The sequence below is a fragment of the Protopterus annectens genome, chromosome 11.part0 (assembly GCF_019279795.1).
Source record: "Protopterus annectens isolate FY-2018-M chromosome 11.part0, PAN1.0, whole genome shotgun sequence".
Lineage (NCBI taxonomy): Eukaryota > Metazoa > Chordata > Ceratodontiformes > Protopteridae > Protopterus > Protopterus annectens.
In genome coordinates, this window is record NC_056745.1 from 1,365,747,462 (window position 1) to 1,365,767,152 (window position 19,691).

The 19,691-nt window shown below is 45.3% G+C and overlaps 1 protein-coding gene across 1 annotated transcript in view; it reads left to right on the plus strand.

Moving 5' to 3' along the window:
• The window catches only part of EXOC4 (exocyst complex component 4), a gene marked incomplete in the record, with an annotated part of 4,032,161 nt that overhangs the window by 756,399 nt on the left and 3,256,071 nt on the right, over positions 1 to 19,691 (plus strand). The window contains 1 exon segment of the mRNA XM_044087318.1: positions 16,155 to 16,300. Within this exon segment, the coding sequence (XP_043943253.1) occupies positions 16,155 to 16,300 (146 nt within the window).

A 19,691-nucleotide genomic window follows, 5' to 3' on the forward strand; every position in this document is an offset into this window, starting at 1 on the left:
CTCCGCCCTTCGACGAGCTTCTGGATTTAGTTTGTCGAGGGCGTGGTAACATCCAGATACCGTGGAACCAGTCCCTTCTCGTCCAAATAAATTTTTGTCTGCTCCCCCCCGAGAAGGAGTTCCTCACTAAAGGCGTGGCTGTAGATGCCATGGTGGTGGCATCTGCTACACAACAGGACGTGGCAGAGGCTTCAACGTCCATCCATCCTCCTAATAAGGAGTCTAGGAGTATGGACAGGTACGGGAAGCGCACCCTGACTTCAGCGGCCTTTACTTTAAGGTCTCTGAATTATTTGGCACATTTTACCAGGCTTCAGAGGGATCTGGTCAAGGAGTTGTCAGATTCCCTCTCGGTAACCTACCTGAGCAGCTAGCCCAGTCGGTTAGCTCTCAGTTGGCTATCCTTACGTCAATTTCTAACTCGTCCATGAGGCTCATTTCCTATGCGGCCGAAGGCGGGTAGAGCTGCAGGCACAGGCGTGGCTCACGGAGACAAGCCTGGCTCCGTTGTGTCAGTTTGGAGGCCTTCAAGTCTTCTTTCCGACGCTCCCTTTGATGGGTCCTCCTTGTTTGGACCCAAGGTTAAAGACACCCTTACCGCTGTGAGCAAGAGGGAAAAACTTTATCTGCCATAGGTGCCCGTTATTCCACTCCCTTCGGCCTTACCCCAAGGCTAAAGGAGGGGAAAATGTGGTTCCAAATCCGTAAGTTTTTCTCCCAACAGCAGGAAGAATCCCTTCCAGAGGCAGAGGACGGGAAATTTTTCAGGGAGACGCCGTCCCAGAGGCGGCAGAGGGCCCCGCAATTCTGGAGACCGCGAGTCCTTTCGTGGCTCTTCAGCCTCCCACACGTCATGAGGGATTGCCCGGCTGTGCTGCTCGGAGCCAGTCGGGTGTCGCTTTGCCAAGCACCTAAAAGCCTGGGAGTCAATCACTCAGGACAGATGGGTGCTTCGATCATTGCCGGAGGTTACACCATCCCATTCACATTCTCGCCCCCACCGTCAAAAAGAATCCCGGACCCACCACCCAGTCAAAGGGAAATGTCAGCCGCAGAAGCTTTAAAGCTGCTAGAAAAAGGAGACATCCAACCGTCCCCACAGACCAGATCGGATCAGGAAATTACTCCAGGTTCTTTTTAGTGCCAAAAAAGACAGGGGACCTGAGACCAATATTGGATCTCAGCAGACTGAACCAATCCGTCATGAAATCCAAATTCCGAATGGTCACGTTACAATCCATTCTCCCATTGTTGGAGAAGGATGTTTGGATGTGCTCCATAGACCTCAAGGACGCCTATTATCACATACCGATACATCAGGCGTCCAGAAGGTATCTGCGCTTCAGCCTGGGAGTCAGTCATTACCAATTTTGCGCTCTGCCCTTTGGTCTCACCACAGCCCCCAGGGTGTTCACCAAGTGTTTGGCAGTAGTGACGGCTCACCTGAGAAGTCTTGGATTCCAAGTGTTTCCCTATCTGGACGACTGGCTCCTGACTGCCACCACCAGGCATCTACTAATGGACAACCTCAAAGCCACTATCTCCCTGGGTGTTACCCTGGGGATTACATTCAATTGGTCAAAGTCTGTCTTGCTGCCCTCTCAACATATAGTTCATAGGAGCAGAAATAGACTCAAGATTGATGCGCGTCTTTCTTCCTGCCGAAAGGATCCAAACTTTACAGGGCCAAGTTCAAGCTCTGATCTCGAGATCCAAAGCCCCAGCCAGGATGGTTCTACAAGTTCTAGGCTCAATGTCTGCCACGGTTCTTTTAGTCCCTCTGGCAAGATTGCACATGAGGATTCTTCAGTGGCTATTGTCAACGCAAAGGTCCTTTCAGGATCTTCCCTCAATCATCACATCATGATTACGGATATATGCAAAGGGACCTTCGCTGGTGGCTTCAGACATCCAATTTGGATCAAGGAAACCCTTTGTTCTTCCCTCTCCAGTGGTTACCCTGACGACAGATGCCTCCCAGATAGGGTGGGGGCATTGTCTGGGCAGGCTAGTTCAGGGCTCCTGGCTTCCAGACAAGCTCTTCTCCACATCAATGTGTTGGAGATGAGGGCTGTACTTCTATCCCTACAAGCCTTACACAAGTTTCTTCCTCAGGGCATCATCGCCATCCACACAGACAACATGTCGGTGGTTTGGTATCTGAACAAACAAGGAGGGACCAGATCATACCCCTTTGCAGAGAGGCCATGAGAGTGTGGGAATGGGCTGTAGCTACCAACCGCTTCTTGGTAGCGACCCACATCCCGGAAAGTCAAATATATTGGCAGACAAATTGAGCAGGACAATTCTCTCTCCTCACGAGTGGTCTCTAAACCACACAGTAGCAGCTCAGGTTTTCAGGAGATGGGGACGTGCTGCGACCTATTTGCAACTCCATTAAACACCAAGTGCCAAAGGTTCTTCTCCTTGATCCCACATCAGGGAGTACCAGCCATGGATGCTCTAGCACAACCTTGGCCAACAGGGCTACTTTATGCCTTTCCTCCAATTCCGCTTCTTCCCAGAGTTATTCAAAAGCCTCTCAACTGGGGTCTTCAATGATACTGATTGCCCCATACTGGCCTCGTCAGGTATGGTTTCCCTACCTGAAGAAGCATGCAGTGGACGATCCGTGGACTTTAGACCTGATTCCGGACTTGCTAATCCATCAGTCGGGACTTGACATCAGTCCCTTCAATCTTTGAAATTGACAGCTTGGCTCCTCCACTTCCGACTTTAGTTAGAAGACACACACTAGACCCGGAAGTTGTTCACATTTTATCTTCGGCCCACAAACCCACCACTAACAAATTGTACCTTAGTAAGTGGAAGAGGTTTGCTATCTGGAGCTCAACTCAAGGGCTTAGACCCTATCACTGCTCCTGTCCCAGAGGTCTTGAAATTTTAACATCCCTGTTTAATCAGGGATCTTCTGTCTCAACTATTAAAGTCCAACTAGCGGCTATCTCTAAATTCCACGAATCCATGGATCCTCCTTTGATGAGCAGCAGACTATGCAAAACTTTCATTAAAGGTGCGAGCCTATTAAGACCACCAATTTTTCATCCTGCACCTCCGTGGGATCTTGATTTGGTGCTTCGCATTAACATCTCCCCTTTGAACCGGCTGCTACATGCGAGTTAAAATATCTGTCTTGGAAAACTGCCTTCTTAGTTGCAATTACTTGCAAGAAGAGTTTCAGAGCTTCAAGCCCTGTCTATTAAGCCACCGTGCTTGATCTTCCACAAGGATAGAGTATCACTTAGGCCTAATCCATCCTTTGTCCCAAAGGTCTGTTCTAGTTTCTGCCTCCAACAATCTCTAGAGCTACCGGTTTTCTTCCCAAAATTCTCCAATGAAGCAGAATACACTCTTCATAAATTGGATGTTCACAGGCAATTACGCTTCTATTTAGACAGGAGTCAGCAACCGTAAGTCAGACCAGTTGTTTGTGTCCTTCTCAGATAATAAACTGGGCCAAACCATCACAAAAGCTACTATCTCAAAATGGATCAGAGATTGCATAACTCAGGCTTATTCTTCTTGAATAAGCAGCTTACAACATCTATCAAGGCTCATTCTACCAGAGCTATGGCTACTTCTATAGCTTTTCATTCCAAGCTCGCTATATCGAAATCTGTGCTGCGGCTACTTGGTCCAATCCGCACACTTTCATTTCCCACTACAAATTGGATGTGGCATCTAGCCGCCGAGCTTCATTTGGTTCCACGGTACTCAGGAGTGTTTTCCAGTGAGCCACCCAGGATTCAGGTGCTAGGATGCTGTCCCATCATTCAGAATGTAGGCGAGATAGGATCACATAACATCTTTTAGTTATGTACTCACCATAACTTCAGATGTTTGGGATCCATCTCGCCACATTCCTAATACCCACCCTCCTTCCCCTGCCTTGGAGATCAGAAGAGATTGAACGGTTTTGAGTTCTACTGTTTTATCTTGTTTCATCTGACGATGTTATATAAGCAGGGTGTGCATGTGTGCATGTATGCGGACAAACTAGATCTGGGGGACTGGTAGTGGTGCATCCTGGGATATGGTAAGCTCAGCCAGTAAGAGACTTCGCTCTTTGGCATAAGCGTGCCGAGTCGGAGCCGAGGGATCGGCTCCGAACCCATCATTCAGAATGTAGGCGAGATGGATCCCAAACATCTGAAGTTATGGTGAGTACATAACTAAAAGTTTTACTGAGTACATCAAGTTAATAACTTCATTATATTATGTAGTTGTGTATTCCATTCAGTTGATCTGCACTGGAACAGACTGTCCAAAGTTATTGCCATGTTCAAGTACCCCCTCCCTCATTTATACAGGTAAAACCAATGTGTATAAAGTTAAACACAAGTTATGTGTGTTTAAAAAAAAGTTTTATGTGTGTTTAAAAGTGCCTCTTTGGACCTCTTCAAGAGGAACCTTGACGATTGGATGGGAGAAAGGAAATTCACCCCAGGGATCACGTCAGTCACCCTGCTAGACAGGGGTCCAGGAAAGTAAATAATGTGGGAAGAAATAGCCAGGGAATTGTTATGGCTAGGCTTGTATAGGCCCTAGGGCTGATAGCCTAGTACCAACCTATGAACCTATGTAGGCATTTGTAATCAAAAGGTCTACTGTGGTATTGGCATTCTGGCAGAGAGACAAGCTGTTGGTATGCATCTTGGTCTTGGGAATAGTCTGGAATTATCAGAGGACCAGGAGGAGGTTAGGAAAGGCTCAAGTATCCTCAAAAAACACACTGAAATCATAATGTGAGCAGGGAAAGAAAGCATTGCTTCTCTGCCCTTACTGAATTGCAGGTATTGCAGCAGTGTACATGTTACAGACTCTGGAAAGAGAAGGCTTAATTAAATATCGAGCAGATATATACAGTAGTGAATTTATGCACTTTTAGCACTTCTGTGTATCAGCTTCTCTCTCTAGCTGTTTTAAAGTTCAACAGTTATATTTTTGTAGTGACTTTATCATCCCAAAGCTTTTCATTACGTATTTCATGAAATGTTTATGAAGTGACTGTAGGGTGGCAGCCATTGTGTACACAATCCCTGCACACAGCCTGCCAAGTACAAGGTGACCAACGGTCCCAGTTTTTCCAGGACAATCCCAGTTTGGAAGTCTCTGTCTCGGAATCCCAAACATTGTCTTTGGGACATAGAAATGTCCCAGTTTAGACCGCTCAGTCTGAATGGTAACTTGGCTTCCCAGGGTGGAGAGGCCCCCTCTTTCCCATCCTAAGCAGCTCTGGGGACTTTGTGATTTTTCGGGGATGCCATTGGGTATGGGGTAAGGTCGGATGCTTTTGTCCTGGCAGGTGCCTTTCGGGCCCTGCCACCATCAATCAGTCACTCCCTCAAGGTCTTCCGTTATGGGGGGTTCTGCTTCACCCCACTCAGCCAGGGAGGAGCTCTCCAGGCCCTATACCCATCTGTCTAGCACTCCCGTACTGACTTCTGCCAGGGCCAAACTCTGCAGTCCTCCCCTTCGACCTGACCAAGAGACCTTCCCCAGCCGCGGCTCCCCATGTCCAGGAATTCTGCCGACTGCATGTCTCCTGCAGGCTGCCAAATCATGCCAGATGACTCATGCCCTCAGACCCTCTCAGGGGAGCTTCCCCTCCAATCCTGTGCACTCCTCTGGAACTCCCCTTGGCCGCTGAGGGACAGATCCTCTCTCATGAAGGCTTCAGTCACCCTGCTTTCCCATTCAGAGCAGCTCTGGGGACTTTGAGATTTTACAAGGATGCTGTTGGTTATGGGGTGAAATTGGATGCCTTCACCCCAGCAAGAGCTCTCCAGGCCCCTCTGCCATCCACTCTGGTGCTTCAAGGACTTCCATCATGGGAAGCTCTGCCTGACCCCAGTCATGCAGACAAGAGCTCGCCCAGCCCTGCCACTATCTGTCTTTCTCTCCCTTTCCAGACTTCCATCCCAGAGGGGGCATGGTCCGTACCCCTTCACCCCGGTGAGAGCTGTCCTGTACCAGTCGCTTTTCACCTCTTTCTCCCTTCTAGACTTCCATCGGGACTGACCCCCTCTGGGGTTCCACTTCTACCCAGGAGAGAGAGAGAGCTCTTTTCCATGGTTACATATCTCCTAACTGCTGCCAAATCATGCAGTGTCATGTGTGCTCTTGGAGCCTCTCTGAGGATATTGCCAGCCTCGTGGAACTCTGTTGGGCCACAAAGCGTCAGACAGTCACTCATCCAGGCTTCCGTGACACCGGTTCTCCACTTTGCTTTGCACCTAGGGCTTTGAAACTCGCAGGGGAGCTGGCCCTAGGTCCCCCTATCTCTGCACTTTTTGCGGCAGACCTCAGTCTCTTGCCTCCATGGTGCCAGGTGCCAACAAGTGTGCATCCCTTCAAGCCTCCTGGCATGTGGCCTCTTGCTTCCTGGGTGGTGCTGTTCACAGAGTGGCATCCCCACAGTGCCTGGTGAAGGACTGGCAGCCAACCTGCCTGCCCTGGTGTGTGGTGACATGGCTACCCTATCTCCACTCCCATGGGGGCTGGGAGAATGTGATTGCAGACCTGGTTTCCCGGGGCAGCCCTCAAGTGTTCCAGCTTAGGTACTGGTACAAAATGGTCACCTTGGCCAAGTGCCATTTATGTGAGGGCAGGTTGTAAACCAAGATAGACACTCTCTTCTCTGTCAGACTAAAGCTGTTGATCCTTTTTCTCCATCTGGGCAACCTGTAGGACATCCCAGGCACCAGGATTGTGAAAAAAGGCTTTAATTTAATTGTTCATCCAAGTGATGGCACACGTCTGTTAGTCCATTACATCAGGCTGTATTCACATACCAATGTTTCATGCATGACTTCTGTCCACGTCTGGGACTAGAAAAAAGGCTTTAATTTAATTGTTCATCCAAGTGATGGCACACGTCTGTTAGTCCATTACATCAGTTAGGCTGTATTCACATACCAATGTTTCATGCATGACTTCTGTCCACGTCTGGGACTAGAAGTCGCAGATTACAGGTTTAGAGGTAAAAGTGCTGCATCATGGCACCGCACTTAATATGGACTGAATGACTTTGAAGGGCTTGTTTGACTGAGTGAATGATTTCCCACCAGCATGAGCCTTAGGTATTGTTTAGCTTCATCATGGTCCTCCTTGATGCTAGAGTAATTAAGCAGTAGGCAGGCAAATAGTCATTTTTTTGAGAAATCATTTTTCTTGTTGTGGGGCAGTACAAGAATGGGACACAGAAATTGGTGGTGGTAAAATTAATGGGGTGGCTGTTCAGTGTACCAACTTTTGAATAGAAGGAAATACAAAAAATTCTCATAATGTTGCTTGTCAGTTTGTTGCTATCAACTTGTGTAGGAAATTTGTTGAAACACTTATAACAGGTGTAGGGAATGTTTGATGTTCTTCGTGTTTCACTGTTGCAGTCATTACATTTGGGTTATCTGCTTGCAGTAGCCCTCCGTCAGCCTGATTAACAAAGTCTTAGGTCCTGCGTCGGTTGCGGTCTCTTCTTCCGTGACGTCAGGGGTATAAAACATGCAGCCAATGCCATTATATCAGTCTTTCTTGCCGTGCGGTGCCTGAAGCAGAAGCGGTTCGCAAGTGCCGGTCGGCTGACTCCTGAAATTTTCGTTTTTAAGTTTCAGAACCGAAGTTTTCAACTAAAGCTAAGTACCCCATTGGGGAAACTTTTTCTTGCTCCTTACCGATGTCAGTAAAAGTTAATAATTGCATTACTTGTGGAAAGCAAATAACTCACAAAGATTTTCATTCGTACTGTATTCCTTGCCTAGGCCCTGACCACAACATTCCTTGTTGTCGGTTTTGTTCTTTATTTAGTCAGCACACTATCCGTTGTCGGTATATTTTCACCTCTAAATATTTAGATTCTCAGTTTAGTTATCCAGAAATGTCATCGGTTAGCCATCCGACTTCCGGGATTCCATAAAAACACAAAGATAAAGACAGAGACAGGCCGCCTAGGTCCAAAGCTGCCAATGACACTTCTCCTAAGCCAGTCGCCAGTTCACCAGTACTCAGTGAAGCGCTTTCGCAGCCCCTGATACCTGCTACTTCTTATTCGCAGGCCTCTACTGAGACCCATTCGGAGTCTGGTATGCTGCGAGATGCTTCAACTGTGGAACCTGCGGATGTCTCTACCTTGGATGGGTCCAGAGCCGCTGTGCAGGCACGGCTTCTGAGGGTGTATTCAGGCCTACGGACTTGCATATTAAACCAACGCCTCCTCCTTCCTTTAGGCCTAAATCTCGAACCATGTCTAAGAAACCGACACCCACACCCCATGTTCGGGCCTCTATGCCTAAAAAACAAATGATGATAATGGCTGAAGATCTTATAACTCTAATCGGGGGAAGCCAACCTCCCTCTTCTAAGAGACCCAGGACTGAAGTTGTTTATGAATCTTCCGACCAGGATTCTGATCTTTCTGATTTTTCGGATGATCTCGATTTACCCTTATCTACTTATGAGGATTCTGATGCAGAGGACTCTATTCCCTCTGCTTCCCTTCCAGAGGATTTTTCTTTTGGTGAAAACTTACATACTCTAAGGGAGCATTTCCACTGGGAAAGCCAGGATTTTTCTGATTCAGAAAAGAGGCTTGGGGATTTCTTACTCCTGCCTCAGCATAGGCCTTCAGCTATTCCTCCTGTACTAGACATTGTTGATGATGCCTTTTCGGAATCTAGTTTGGCCCCTGATTCTTTGCCCCCTGCTCCCAGAAAATCTGACAGATATTACAGGGTTCCTGATTCACACAAGTTCCTTTTTAAAAATCATATTGTGGATCCAGAGACAATTTCACAGGGACCCAAGGCCATTAAGGCCTCTACTGCTAAAAACCCTGCCGCTTCTGATAGAGACTCCAGGGCACTGGATAGATGGGGTAAGAAGGTTTACACTTCTGCAATCTTGGCCATTAGGGCTTTAAACTGCCAGTTTCATATGTTAAAGTATCAGCATGTTATTGGATTGCTTAAACAGAAAATGATGTTGATTCTTGACTGTGATGAAAATAAAGAATTACAGGATTTAATGCATTCTGCTAAACAGGTTGGAAAACATACTTAGCAATGTGGATTTGATTCGTTAGAGGCCTCTTGCAGGACTGCTGTAACTGGGTGTAAGATGTTCGTGTTACACTGCTGCAGTCATCACACTTGGGTTATCTGCCATCAGGCGGTCCCGCAGTCGGCCCGAGTTCCAAAGTCTTGGTCCAGCGTCGGTTGCTGTCGCTTCTTCCCTGAAGTCGGTGCGACAGGGGTATAAGAGGCAGCCAACGCCATTTTATTCAGTCTTTCTTGCCGCGCGGTGCCCGAAGCAGAAGCAGTTCGCAAGTGCCAGTCGGCCGACTCCTGAGATTTTCAAATCGAATTTCAGACCGAAGTCTTCAATAAAGCTAAGTACCCCGTTGGGGAACCTTTTCTTGCCTCAGTCCAATGTCAGAAAAAGTTAATAATTGCATTTCTTGTGGGAAGCAAATATCTCATAAGGATTTTCATTCTTATTGTATCCCTTGCCTAGGCCCAGACCACGATGTCACAGGTTGTCGGTTTTGTGCTAGGTTTAACATGCTGCCCGGTTAAAGAAACACAAGCTCTACTCAGTGGCATACCGCCTGCTCAGAGGCGACCTGTGCCTGACGTATAAAGCCATGTCCAACCCGGAATTAAGGGACATGCTGCACCTCAAAAAATCCAAATCCCATCGAGCTACATGCTTGAGAGACTTGAACCTCAGCACTGAAATAAATAGGACATGCTGGAGGGACAGATTCATAACCCAGAGGCTCCCTTCACTCTGGAATAAAATCCCAGTCCAGGTTAGGCAGAGTCCCTCATTGACTCTCTTCAAGAGGAATCTTGATGAGTGGATGGGAGATCATAGGTTTACCCCGGGTATCACTTGTGTCACTGTTAGACAGAGGCACAGTATACTAACCTCGAAAAAAGGCATAGCAAAATTAATTTAAAATGGGTGGCGAAAGCCAAACATACTCTGGCTAGGCTTATAAATGCCCTAGGGAAGATAGCCTAGTAGGAACCTATGAACCTATGAAACGAACTATTAAACATTGGTTTGATTTCGCCCGACATTATTTTGGTAGAAAATTTAATTATACCATGCCGTCGGAGCAACAGACGACTGGGATGCATAAAAAGCACAAAGATAAGGACAGGCAGCCGAGACCCAAACCAGACACCGAGGCCTCTGCTAGGCCAGTCGCCGGTTCTCCGGTTTTCAGTGAGGTGCCTACACAGCCCCTGACGACCGCTGATTTAGAACCCCAGCCTGCATCAGACTCCCAAGCGGAGATTGCAGGGCCTCCAGAGCCTTTATCTTTAGGCCCTTCCGACTCCATGGCTGATGGGGATTCCAGTGCAGTTGAAAGGCCGTCAGTTGCTGAAAGTGTCTTCAGACCGACTACACGTACTATTAAATCCTTTGCAAAACTGAAAACTCCATTAAAAGTAAGGAAGCCTGTACAGCAGTCTCCAGTGCAAGGCCCCATGCCTAAGAAACAGATGCTTAAGATGGCTGAAGACTTAATCACCCTAATCAGGGGTTCCCATCCCCCTCCTGACAAAAGGCCTAGACAGGAGGAGGACTACGCTTCCTCTGACCAGGTTTCCATTACCTCAGATTCTTCTGAGGAACAGGAGTACTCTTTTCCCCCTTATGAAGACTCTGATGCTGAAGAGTCTATTCCTTCAGCATCTCCCCCAGAAGACTACTCTTTTGGGGAAACTTTACATACCATGAGGGAACATTTCCACTGGGAAGGCCAGGATTACTCTGATTCTAAGAAAAGGCTCCGAGAGTTCCTCTTACTACCCCAGCACAGACCCCTTTCTATTCCATCTGTGTTAGACATTATGGATGATGTTTATTCAGAATCTAGCCTTAACCCAGATTCATTACCTCCTGCACCAGTCAAACCAGACAGATACTACAGAGTCCCTGACTCACATAAATTCCTATATAAAAGCCCTGTTGCTGACCCAGAAACCATTTCCCAGGGTCCCAAAGGGGTTAAGGCCTCTATTGCTAAAAATCCTGTACCATCTGAAAGGGATTCTAGAGCACTAGACAGATGGGGAAAGAAAGTATATACCTCAGCTACTTTAGCTATGATGGCCTTAAATTGCCAGTTTCACATGCTGAAATATAATATTTGATGTCTCAATTAAAACAAAAAATGAGCACACACACAGAGCAGCCTGATTACAAGGAATTGCAAGATTTGTTACATGCAGCAGAACAAGTGGGAAACATACTTTGCAATGTGGATTTGATTCATTGGAAGCTTCTTGCAGAGCAGCTGTAACAGGGTCTGTCATTCGTAGGCATGCTTGGTTAAAAGAACAAACTTTACCTGATCATGTTAAAGCAAAGTTATTGGATGCACCCTTACAGCAGGATATTTTATTTGTTGTGAAAGCAGAAGAGGTTTTAAAGAAAATGAAGGATAAGGCAAAATCTATGCAGACGGTCAAGGATTTTTTACAGGTCCAATCCCCTCGTTTCAGCAGAAATTGGCCAACCAAAAACTGGTCCATTCCAACTTCTGACAGACCACAGAGGGGAGAATACAGACGCCCAAGGGGCAGAGGTCAGCCACAAGGCTCTTACAAGCCACGACAATGGGGTGCCACAACCCAGAAAGGAGGAGAAGACAGGTCTCAAACTATCAGAAGACAATCACAATGACTTGCCCCTCAGACTGCCAAGCAAATCACTCTTGGCAGCTCCCTTGGGAGGAAAACTTGCACTTTTTGCAGACAATTGGCACATCATCACAAAAGACAAATGGGTCCTAAATATTGTAACTCAAGGATACAGATTCCACTTTCACACTTTGCCAAGGATAAAAGGAATGCCAAACCTGCCATCAAATCAACGGGCAGAGGCTCAAAGACCAATTACAGCATTCATGGACATGAGAGCCATTCAGCAAGTTCCTACACAGGAGCAAGGACAAGGATTTTACTCAAGACTCTTTCTGGTTCCCCAAAAGGACAAAGCCTGGAGACCCATTCTGGACCTTTCAATTCTAAACACATACCTGTAAGTACCCAAATTCAAGATGCTCACACTACAGCAACTTCTTCCCATGCTGGGCAAGAAGGCTTGGCTAGTAACGTTGGACCTCAAGGAGGCATACCTGCATGTCCCTCTCAGACAAAATTGCAGAAGATACCTCCGATTTATAGCAGGTACAACTCATTACCGATTCTCTGCACTGCCCTTTGGCTTATCTACTGCGCCCAGGGTCTTCACAAAGTGCCTGGCACCAATAATTGCATACTGCAGACAAAGAGGAATCCAAATATATCCATACCTGGACGACTGCCTTATTCAAGCAGACAGCAAGGGCATTCTTTTAAAACATCTGGCGTTTGTAAAAAAGCTAAGTTGCCTAGGATACACAGTAAACGAAAAGAAGTCAAAACTAGTGCCCTCACAAGACATAATATTCCCGGGTGCCAGCTTAAATACAACGGCCCAGATGGTTTGTCTCACGCCAGACAAGCAAGGACAACTGACTCAATACTTCAAAATGATGGCAACAAAGTCCCAACTCCCTGCAAGAAAAATTCTGCAGGCCTTGGGATTCATGGCATTTTGCATACTACTAATACCATATGCCAAACTGAATATGAGGAAATTACAATGGTACCTGAAAAGCATATGGACTCAACACAGCCACAGCTTGGAAACAATAATACCACTAATTCCCCTGCCATCAGCAGGAGTTTCTGTGGTGGGCTCAGGCATGTCACCTCAACAAGGTTCAGCCTTTCACCTTGCCCACAGCCAGGCAAACAATGACAACAGATGCATCGGATTACGCCTAGGGAGCACACATGGCAGGACAGTGTATTCAGGGCAAATGGTCTGCAGATCAAATGCATCTCCTCATCAATCAAAAAGAGATGCTAGCTGTACAAAATGCCCTAACAGCTTTCAAGGACCTCCTACATCCAGGACAACTTCTAATAAAGACGGACAACACCACAGTGATGTGGTACATAAACAAACAAGAGGGCACACATTTCTACCCCCTATGCAGGCAAGCAGTGACACAGCACTGACCTACCAAGTTCAACTACAAGCATAATTCCTGCCAGGAAAGAAAAATACAGTGGCAGACTAAGTAGAAATATCATGGATCCTCACGAGTGGAAACTAGACCCACAAGTATTCACAATGATAACTCAAAAATGTGGGAGCCCAGACATAGATCTGTTTGCCTCCCCCCAAAACTACCAACTGTGAAAGTTTTGCACAAGGACATACCACACACTAGCTTAGAAAGTGGACACCCTCTCATTCAGTTTGGAAAACACTAACAGTGTATGCCTTTCCTCCACTGCCTCTTCTGGCAAAGGTGCTGCTAAAAGCCAGATTAGAGAGGCCACAAATGATACTCATTGCTCCAGACTGGCCACGCCAACACTGGTATCCAATATTAAGGAACATGGCTCAAGCCCCACCATGGATTTTACCGCAAATTCCTCACCTGCTGACTCAGCAAAACAATCAGATTCTACACAGCCAGCTCAAGACTTTAAATCTGGCTGCATGGCAGATTATCTAAACAACCAGTCAACACTTCTCTCTACAGCTGTTATGGGTGTCATTCTGGAGGCCAGGAGACCCAGCACCAGGAAAACCTACTCAGACAAATGGAAAAGATTCTGCACCTGGAACTAGGCTAAAGGCCAAAATCCTCTTGTCCCAAATATTCCTCAGATTCTGTAATGTTTAACTGAGATGTTGCACAAAGGCCTTTCCTTTTCATCTATAAAGATCCACTCTTCAGCTATTTCAGCTCATTGCAACACGGATCCTCCTATTTTTTCACATCCATTATTAAGGCAGTACCTCAGAGGGGCTAAAAACATAAGACCGCCCCGAAGAGCACCAACACCAACTTGGGACCTCAATTTTGTTTTGGAAAAACTTACACTACCACCCTTCGAGCCAGGTTTTTCAGCTGATTTGCAATTTTTATCATGGAAAACTGCTCTGCTGCTAGCAATAAATTCAGCACGAAGAGCCTCAGAGCTACAGGTCCTAATGGCAGTGGAGCCTTTCATCAATTTTCATCAAGACAGAGTCTCTTTATGAACTAACCCTTCCTTTATGCCAAAGGTAGTATCCAATGTGGCTCTAAACCAAACCATTCATTTACCTACCTTTTATCCAAACCCCCAGAATAAAGGGGAAAGGCTCCTACACTCTTTGGACATTCACAGGCAATTACGTTTCTACTTGGATAAAACAAAGGTTTTCAGAAAATCTGATCAGCTCTTTGTATCCTATGCTGCAGGATCTCAAGGAAAGCCTATATCAAAACAGACCATTTCAAAATGGATAGGACATTGTATCCATTTCTGCTACACACACCATGGGAAACCTGTACCTGGTAACATTAGGCCTCTCCACCAGGGCTACAGCAACATCAGCAGCCTTCCTCAGAGGGGTACCAACCAAGGATATTTTGGAAGCTGCAACTTGGAGTTCAGTGCACACCTTCACCAAGCACTACCACTTGCCTCTATACTCAAAAACCAGAGCTGGCTTTGCCACTGCAGTTTTGCAGGGCCTACTAGCTTCTCCAAACCCTGATTTGTACCAACCGCCCAGCCTTAGCTTTGGGATTCAACCCAAGTGTGATGACTGCAGCAGTGTAACACGATGAACATAGTACAGTTTTGTACCTACCATAAATGTAGATGTTCGAGTGTTCACACTGCTGCAGTCAAGGTTACCCTCCCACCTTCCCCTCTTCTTACCTGGGTTTTATCTATAGCTCCCTGTTTATACAATCTCTAAGATGTATTTCTGTATGGTGTATTTGCTTACAGCTGTAGCTATTGTTTTCTACTTATGTAATTTACTTAGGATTATGTATTGCCTTCCTATTTGGGGGCACCTGACATCTGGGGCAAGAAAAACTGAAGAAAATGGCTTCGGCTGCCTCTTTTATACCCCTGTCGCACTGACGTCAGGGAAGAAGCGACAGCAACCGACGCCGGACCAAGACTTTGGAACTCGGGCCGACTGCGGGACCGCCTGATGGCAGATAAGCCAAGTGTGATGACTGCAGCAGTGTAAGCACTCGAACGTCTACATTTATGGTAGGTACAAAACTGTACTTTCTACTTGGACAGGGCTAAACCTAAAAGGAAATCTGAACAACTGCTGGTGGCATTTGCTGCAGGGACAGAGGGGAAGGCTCTTTCAAAGCAAACCATTTCTAAATGGATAGGCTATTGTATTCATTTCTGCTATAAGCACCATGGAAAACCTATCCCACAGGGCATCAGACCCCATTCAACCAGGGCTGCATCTACCTCTACAGCCTTTTTCAGAGGCGTCCCAACTTGGGACATCCTAGAAGCTGCTACATGGAGTTCGGTACATACTTTCACCAAGCATTATCATTTGCCAGTTTTCTCTAAATCCAGAGCTGGCTTTGCCACTGCAGTTTTGCAGGGCCTTATAGCTGGTTCTAATGCTATTTAAATTCCTCCTCCCAACCTTAGCTTTGGGAATCTACCCAAATGTAATGACTGCAACAGTGAAACACGAAGAACATAGTACAGTTGTGTGCACTTACTATAAATGTAGATGTTCGAGTGTATTCACTGTTGCAGTCCTAGTTACCCTCCCTCCAGCCCCCTGACTTCTTTTGGCTATACCTCTACTCTCCTTTACTATGCTTAAAAGCTTTTTGGTGTATTTGTTTTTTTGTTGGAGGTATAACTTTGTATTTATATAGTACATTGCTCCCCACTGGCGGGTTACCTGACATCTGGGGCAAGAAAAACTGATGTAATGGCATCTGCTGCATGTTTTATACCTCTGACGACCTGACGTCACGGAAGAAGGGACAGCAACTGACGTAGGACCCAAGACTTTGTTAATCAGGCCGACTGAGGTCTACTGCAAGCAGATAACCCAAATGTAATGACTGCAACAGTGAAGACACTCGAACATCTACATTTATGGTAAGTGTACACAACTGTACTTTTTTTCATGTCTAAAGTGTTATATCCACTGACATTGAGGTTTCAGCCATTTTTATGCCAGCTGAACTGATAGTAAAGAAATCAACTTTGCTGTTTTGGTTATAGATTCTGTTGACTGACTATCTGGATGTGAAGAATACCCACAATGCTTCTGAACCTTCATCACAGCTCAGCTACGCCAGCACTGGCAGGGACTTTGCTGCCTTCTTTGCCAAGAAGAAACCACAGAGACCCAAAAGCTCTCTTTTCAAGTAAGAATTTTTGAGGTGGGGAAGGGATGGTCATGACCCACTGAGTGGCATTCATTTATACTCATGTTTACTCAAAAGCAAAGAAAATGATCCTCATGTTTGGTAAAAAAAAATAAATAAAATTGTAGGCATTTGCATGAAATCATCTTAAGCAGAATGAATATGTCAGAATACAGGCAAACAGACATTTCACAGCCGAGAGAGTTTTAATTTCTATTTTAATGGAGATATTTTTTATTGTAGTGTTTTCTTACTGGCAGTTTATTTCTTAGGCTAAAACTTAATTTTTTTGTTATCACTTTCCATTCTTTAACTGGCTTTGATTTTTTTAGCTCTTTCAGTGATTATTGTGTCAGAAACAACACTACTTCCCGAATTTTTTCTTTTCAGTTTTGCCCCCTTGCTGTCTCTCAGCAGTCCACTCCTACCCAATCGACTTATACTTTCCTCATCAATAGGAGTGAGAGTCAAGATAACATCATCCAGACAGACTTCAGGAGTGGTTTGAGTTTTTTTTTTTCCCTTTTAGCTATTACCTGCATATGTGGGTGCCCAGCTAAGCAGCTGAGGGGGACATGCAGTGAAATATCTGTGCTGGTTGTCTGTGACTTCCACAGCAGATGTTGCCAGCAAGCAACCTCACCCCATTCTACAAAGCATGGAAAGTGATTTCCTTGGCTTCCACCACTGAAATCGCACTTTCCTGTGTGCTTCCTGAGCACTTAGTCCTCGTCTTTCCTGGGAATGATGAGTGAGCCATATACCTTCACTCTTCTCCCTCCCTGCCGAACTCTTTCAGTGCTATGGCCACTCATGTATCCCAGTTACCTTGATTATAGTTTAGGACTCCATCCTTGTGCACTAGAGAACCAGGTACTGTTTCCCAAAGTTGGTGTCTTGCTACCAATCAATTGAAAATACATTTGTTTTTGACCAAATGCATTTTAATAATTAATTTGAACCCTTGTGTAACTATGTCTTACTAAGTCTATTCTCCCCTCCCCATATCCTAACATCTGAAGCTGGCAGGAGGAGCAGAGGTAGCAGAGGTCTACAGCCATTATCCTGTGAAGAAAGAGGATTTGTTATGCATGTACCACCTTCCCCCATTGAGCATGTCCAAGTGCAGTGTTCTACATACCTATGATGCTTGGCTAAGTGCTGAAGCACTTTTTGTGAGGGCTACACCCCTTCTCTCCCAAGTTCCTTTAAACATAGACATGCACTCTTATCACCTTCCTAAAATGTTGCTGTTGTGACGGACTTGGCCAGTTCCCTATCACAGGCATGGGTAGTGATCATCGCTGCCTTGCTCCTGTCCCTTCCTAGGTGGATTCTCCTCTAATTGGTTCTACCACATGAACTCCTATCTATGTGGGGCACAGTCTAGTACTGATATCTTACTGCACAACCACATTTTCTTTAAAACAAATGCAGAAAGAAGCATGATATTTGTGCGAGGAGATGGTTTCTGAAAGAATTCCTTGATTTTAGTCATTTGTTCAGATTTTTCACACTAGCATCTGCTTGTAATGCATACTCTTAATGATGTGCATATCCCCCATCTTGTAGAGGTGGTAACCATAGAATTTTTTGTCTGTTGCATTTTCTTGGGTAACCTGGTCTTATTTATTGCATCACTCTCTTTCTGATGTACTTAATGGAACCCACTCAGCCTGATCTCTTTCAGTTACCTATAAAGATAAGGTCAACTTTTGCACGTTATGTGAGCAACTTAAAATATCCCTTACTGTACTTCAGACATTTGTGTCTGGACCCATTGTATCTTGTCACTATTCATTGCTGTTCTAGTCATTTTCTCTGTTTTGGTAGGGTTAAGCATCAATTGTCTGGTCTCCATCCATGAAAAGGGTGTCTAAACTGCTGTTAGGTGAATTAGAATCCATTTTCCACTCCTTGTGGAAGGAAGGCTGTTAATTGGATATTATTTACTTAAGAATTGTCCCAAAGATTTGTCCCTTTAATGCCATCTCTTAATGGAAGCACATGCACTATAAATAACATGGACCTAATATGAAGTCTTGCTTTGAAAGAAGTAAGTAAAGAAAAAAAAATCCATAAAGCACCCTTAAACGTGTGCCCGTTGGTAATTTCAGTTGCTTATACTTGTGCACTGTAGAAATGGCTTAAAACTAGTAAATAACAGTTTGAGCTACAGTAATAACCAAGTGAACATTAGATCATTAAAACTGTCAGAGGTAAAATGTAAGAATGTTAAAGAAAATAGAACTGCATAAAAATTTGTAATACATTACTGCTGTAATCCTAAGGTGATGCTTAAGTAGACTCCAAAAAGATGGTTGTTCTGGGAGGCACACTTGTCTACAACTGTGAAGGAAACACCAGAGTGAACATAGATGTTTTATCAGAATATGACATTATTTGCAGACAAGGGATCCAGGAGAACCAGTACTGAATAACACTGCAAATCCCTTGCACAAGAAAGGTAATTAACAGCTCTTGTGAAGGCAGTCTTAGTTCTGTTACAGCTCCTAGAACTGAACTTGAAGTGCCAGAGGATCATGGGCTTTTTAAAGGGGTTCAAGCTGAAGGCTTTTAATTGTAAAAGGAGTTTTCTGAACTGGATAGAAAATTTCTAGGTTGAAATGCTCCACTGATTTCTTGTTGCATTTACCTGTTGAGGCTACACACTCAAGTGCGCTAACCTGTGTTACATATGTATTGCATTTTCCTGCTGTTGGTTGCAAAAAACAAAAAAAAACAAAAAAATTATCCTTGTTTCCCATCTTTCCTGACCTAGAGTAGTCCAAATACAGGCTTTGCTGTATTCTGGACTTTTGGAAAGTTCCTGTGTTGCCCATTTCCTTTCTTGGATAAAGGGAAGCGTCTTTGTTCACCAGTGGCAGTGGGGAGCTTAGAGCAGCCTATCTATCCCTGGAGGAGTGTTCCCAGCACAAGAATCTGATAGTCTATTGGCCGTTTTGGGCCAGTTTCTAGCTCTTTCAAGTCCCCCTGTATAAAACCCGCTTTGGCGCGTTTTTTGCGCTTGTTACTACTCAGCCAAGCTCCTCGTGGTCCTGCAGAGTGGTGCTAGCAGCAGAGAGACTAAAAGAGCGACTGCTAACCTGATATAAGTGTTTTTTTCCTGCTACTACCTGGGTGACTGTCCGATCTAGCTAAACTGCAAGTATTTCTGCTTCTTGAACTGTTTTAAACTGTTTAAAGTTGTTTTTGCACCTGCACTTTTAAAGTTTGTCCTGTTTGTTGCATTTACCTGTTGAGGCTACACACTCAAGTGCGCTAGCCTGTGTTACGTATTTATTGCATTTTCCTGCTGTTTGTTGCAAAAAAGAAAAAAAAACAAAAAAAATTATCCTTGTTTCCCGTCTTTCCTGAACTAGAGTAGTCC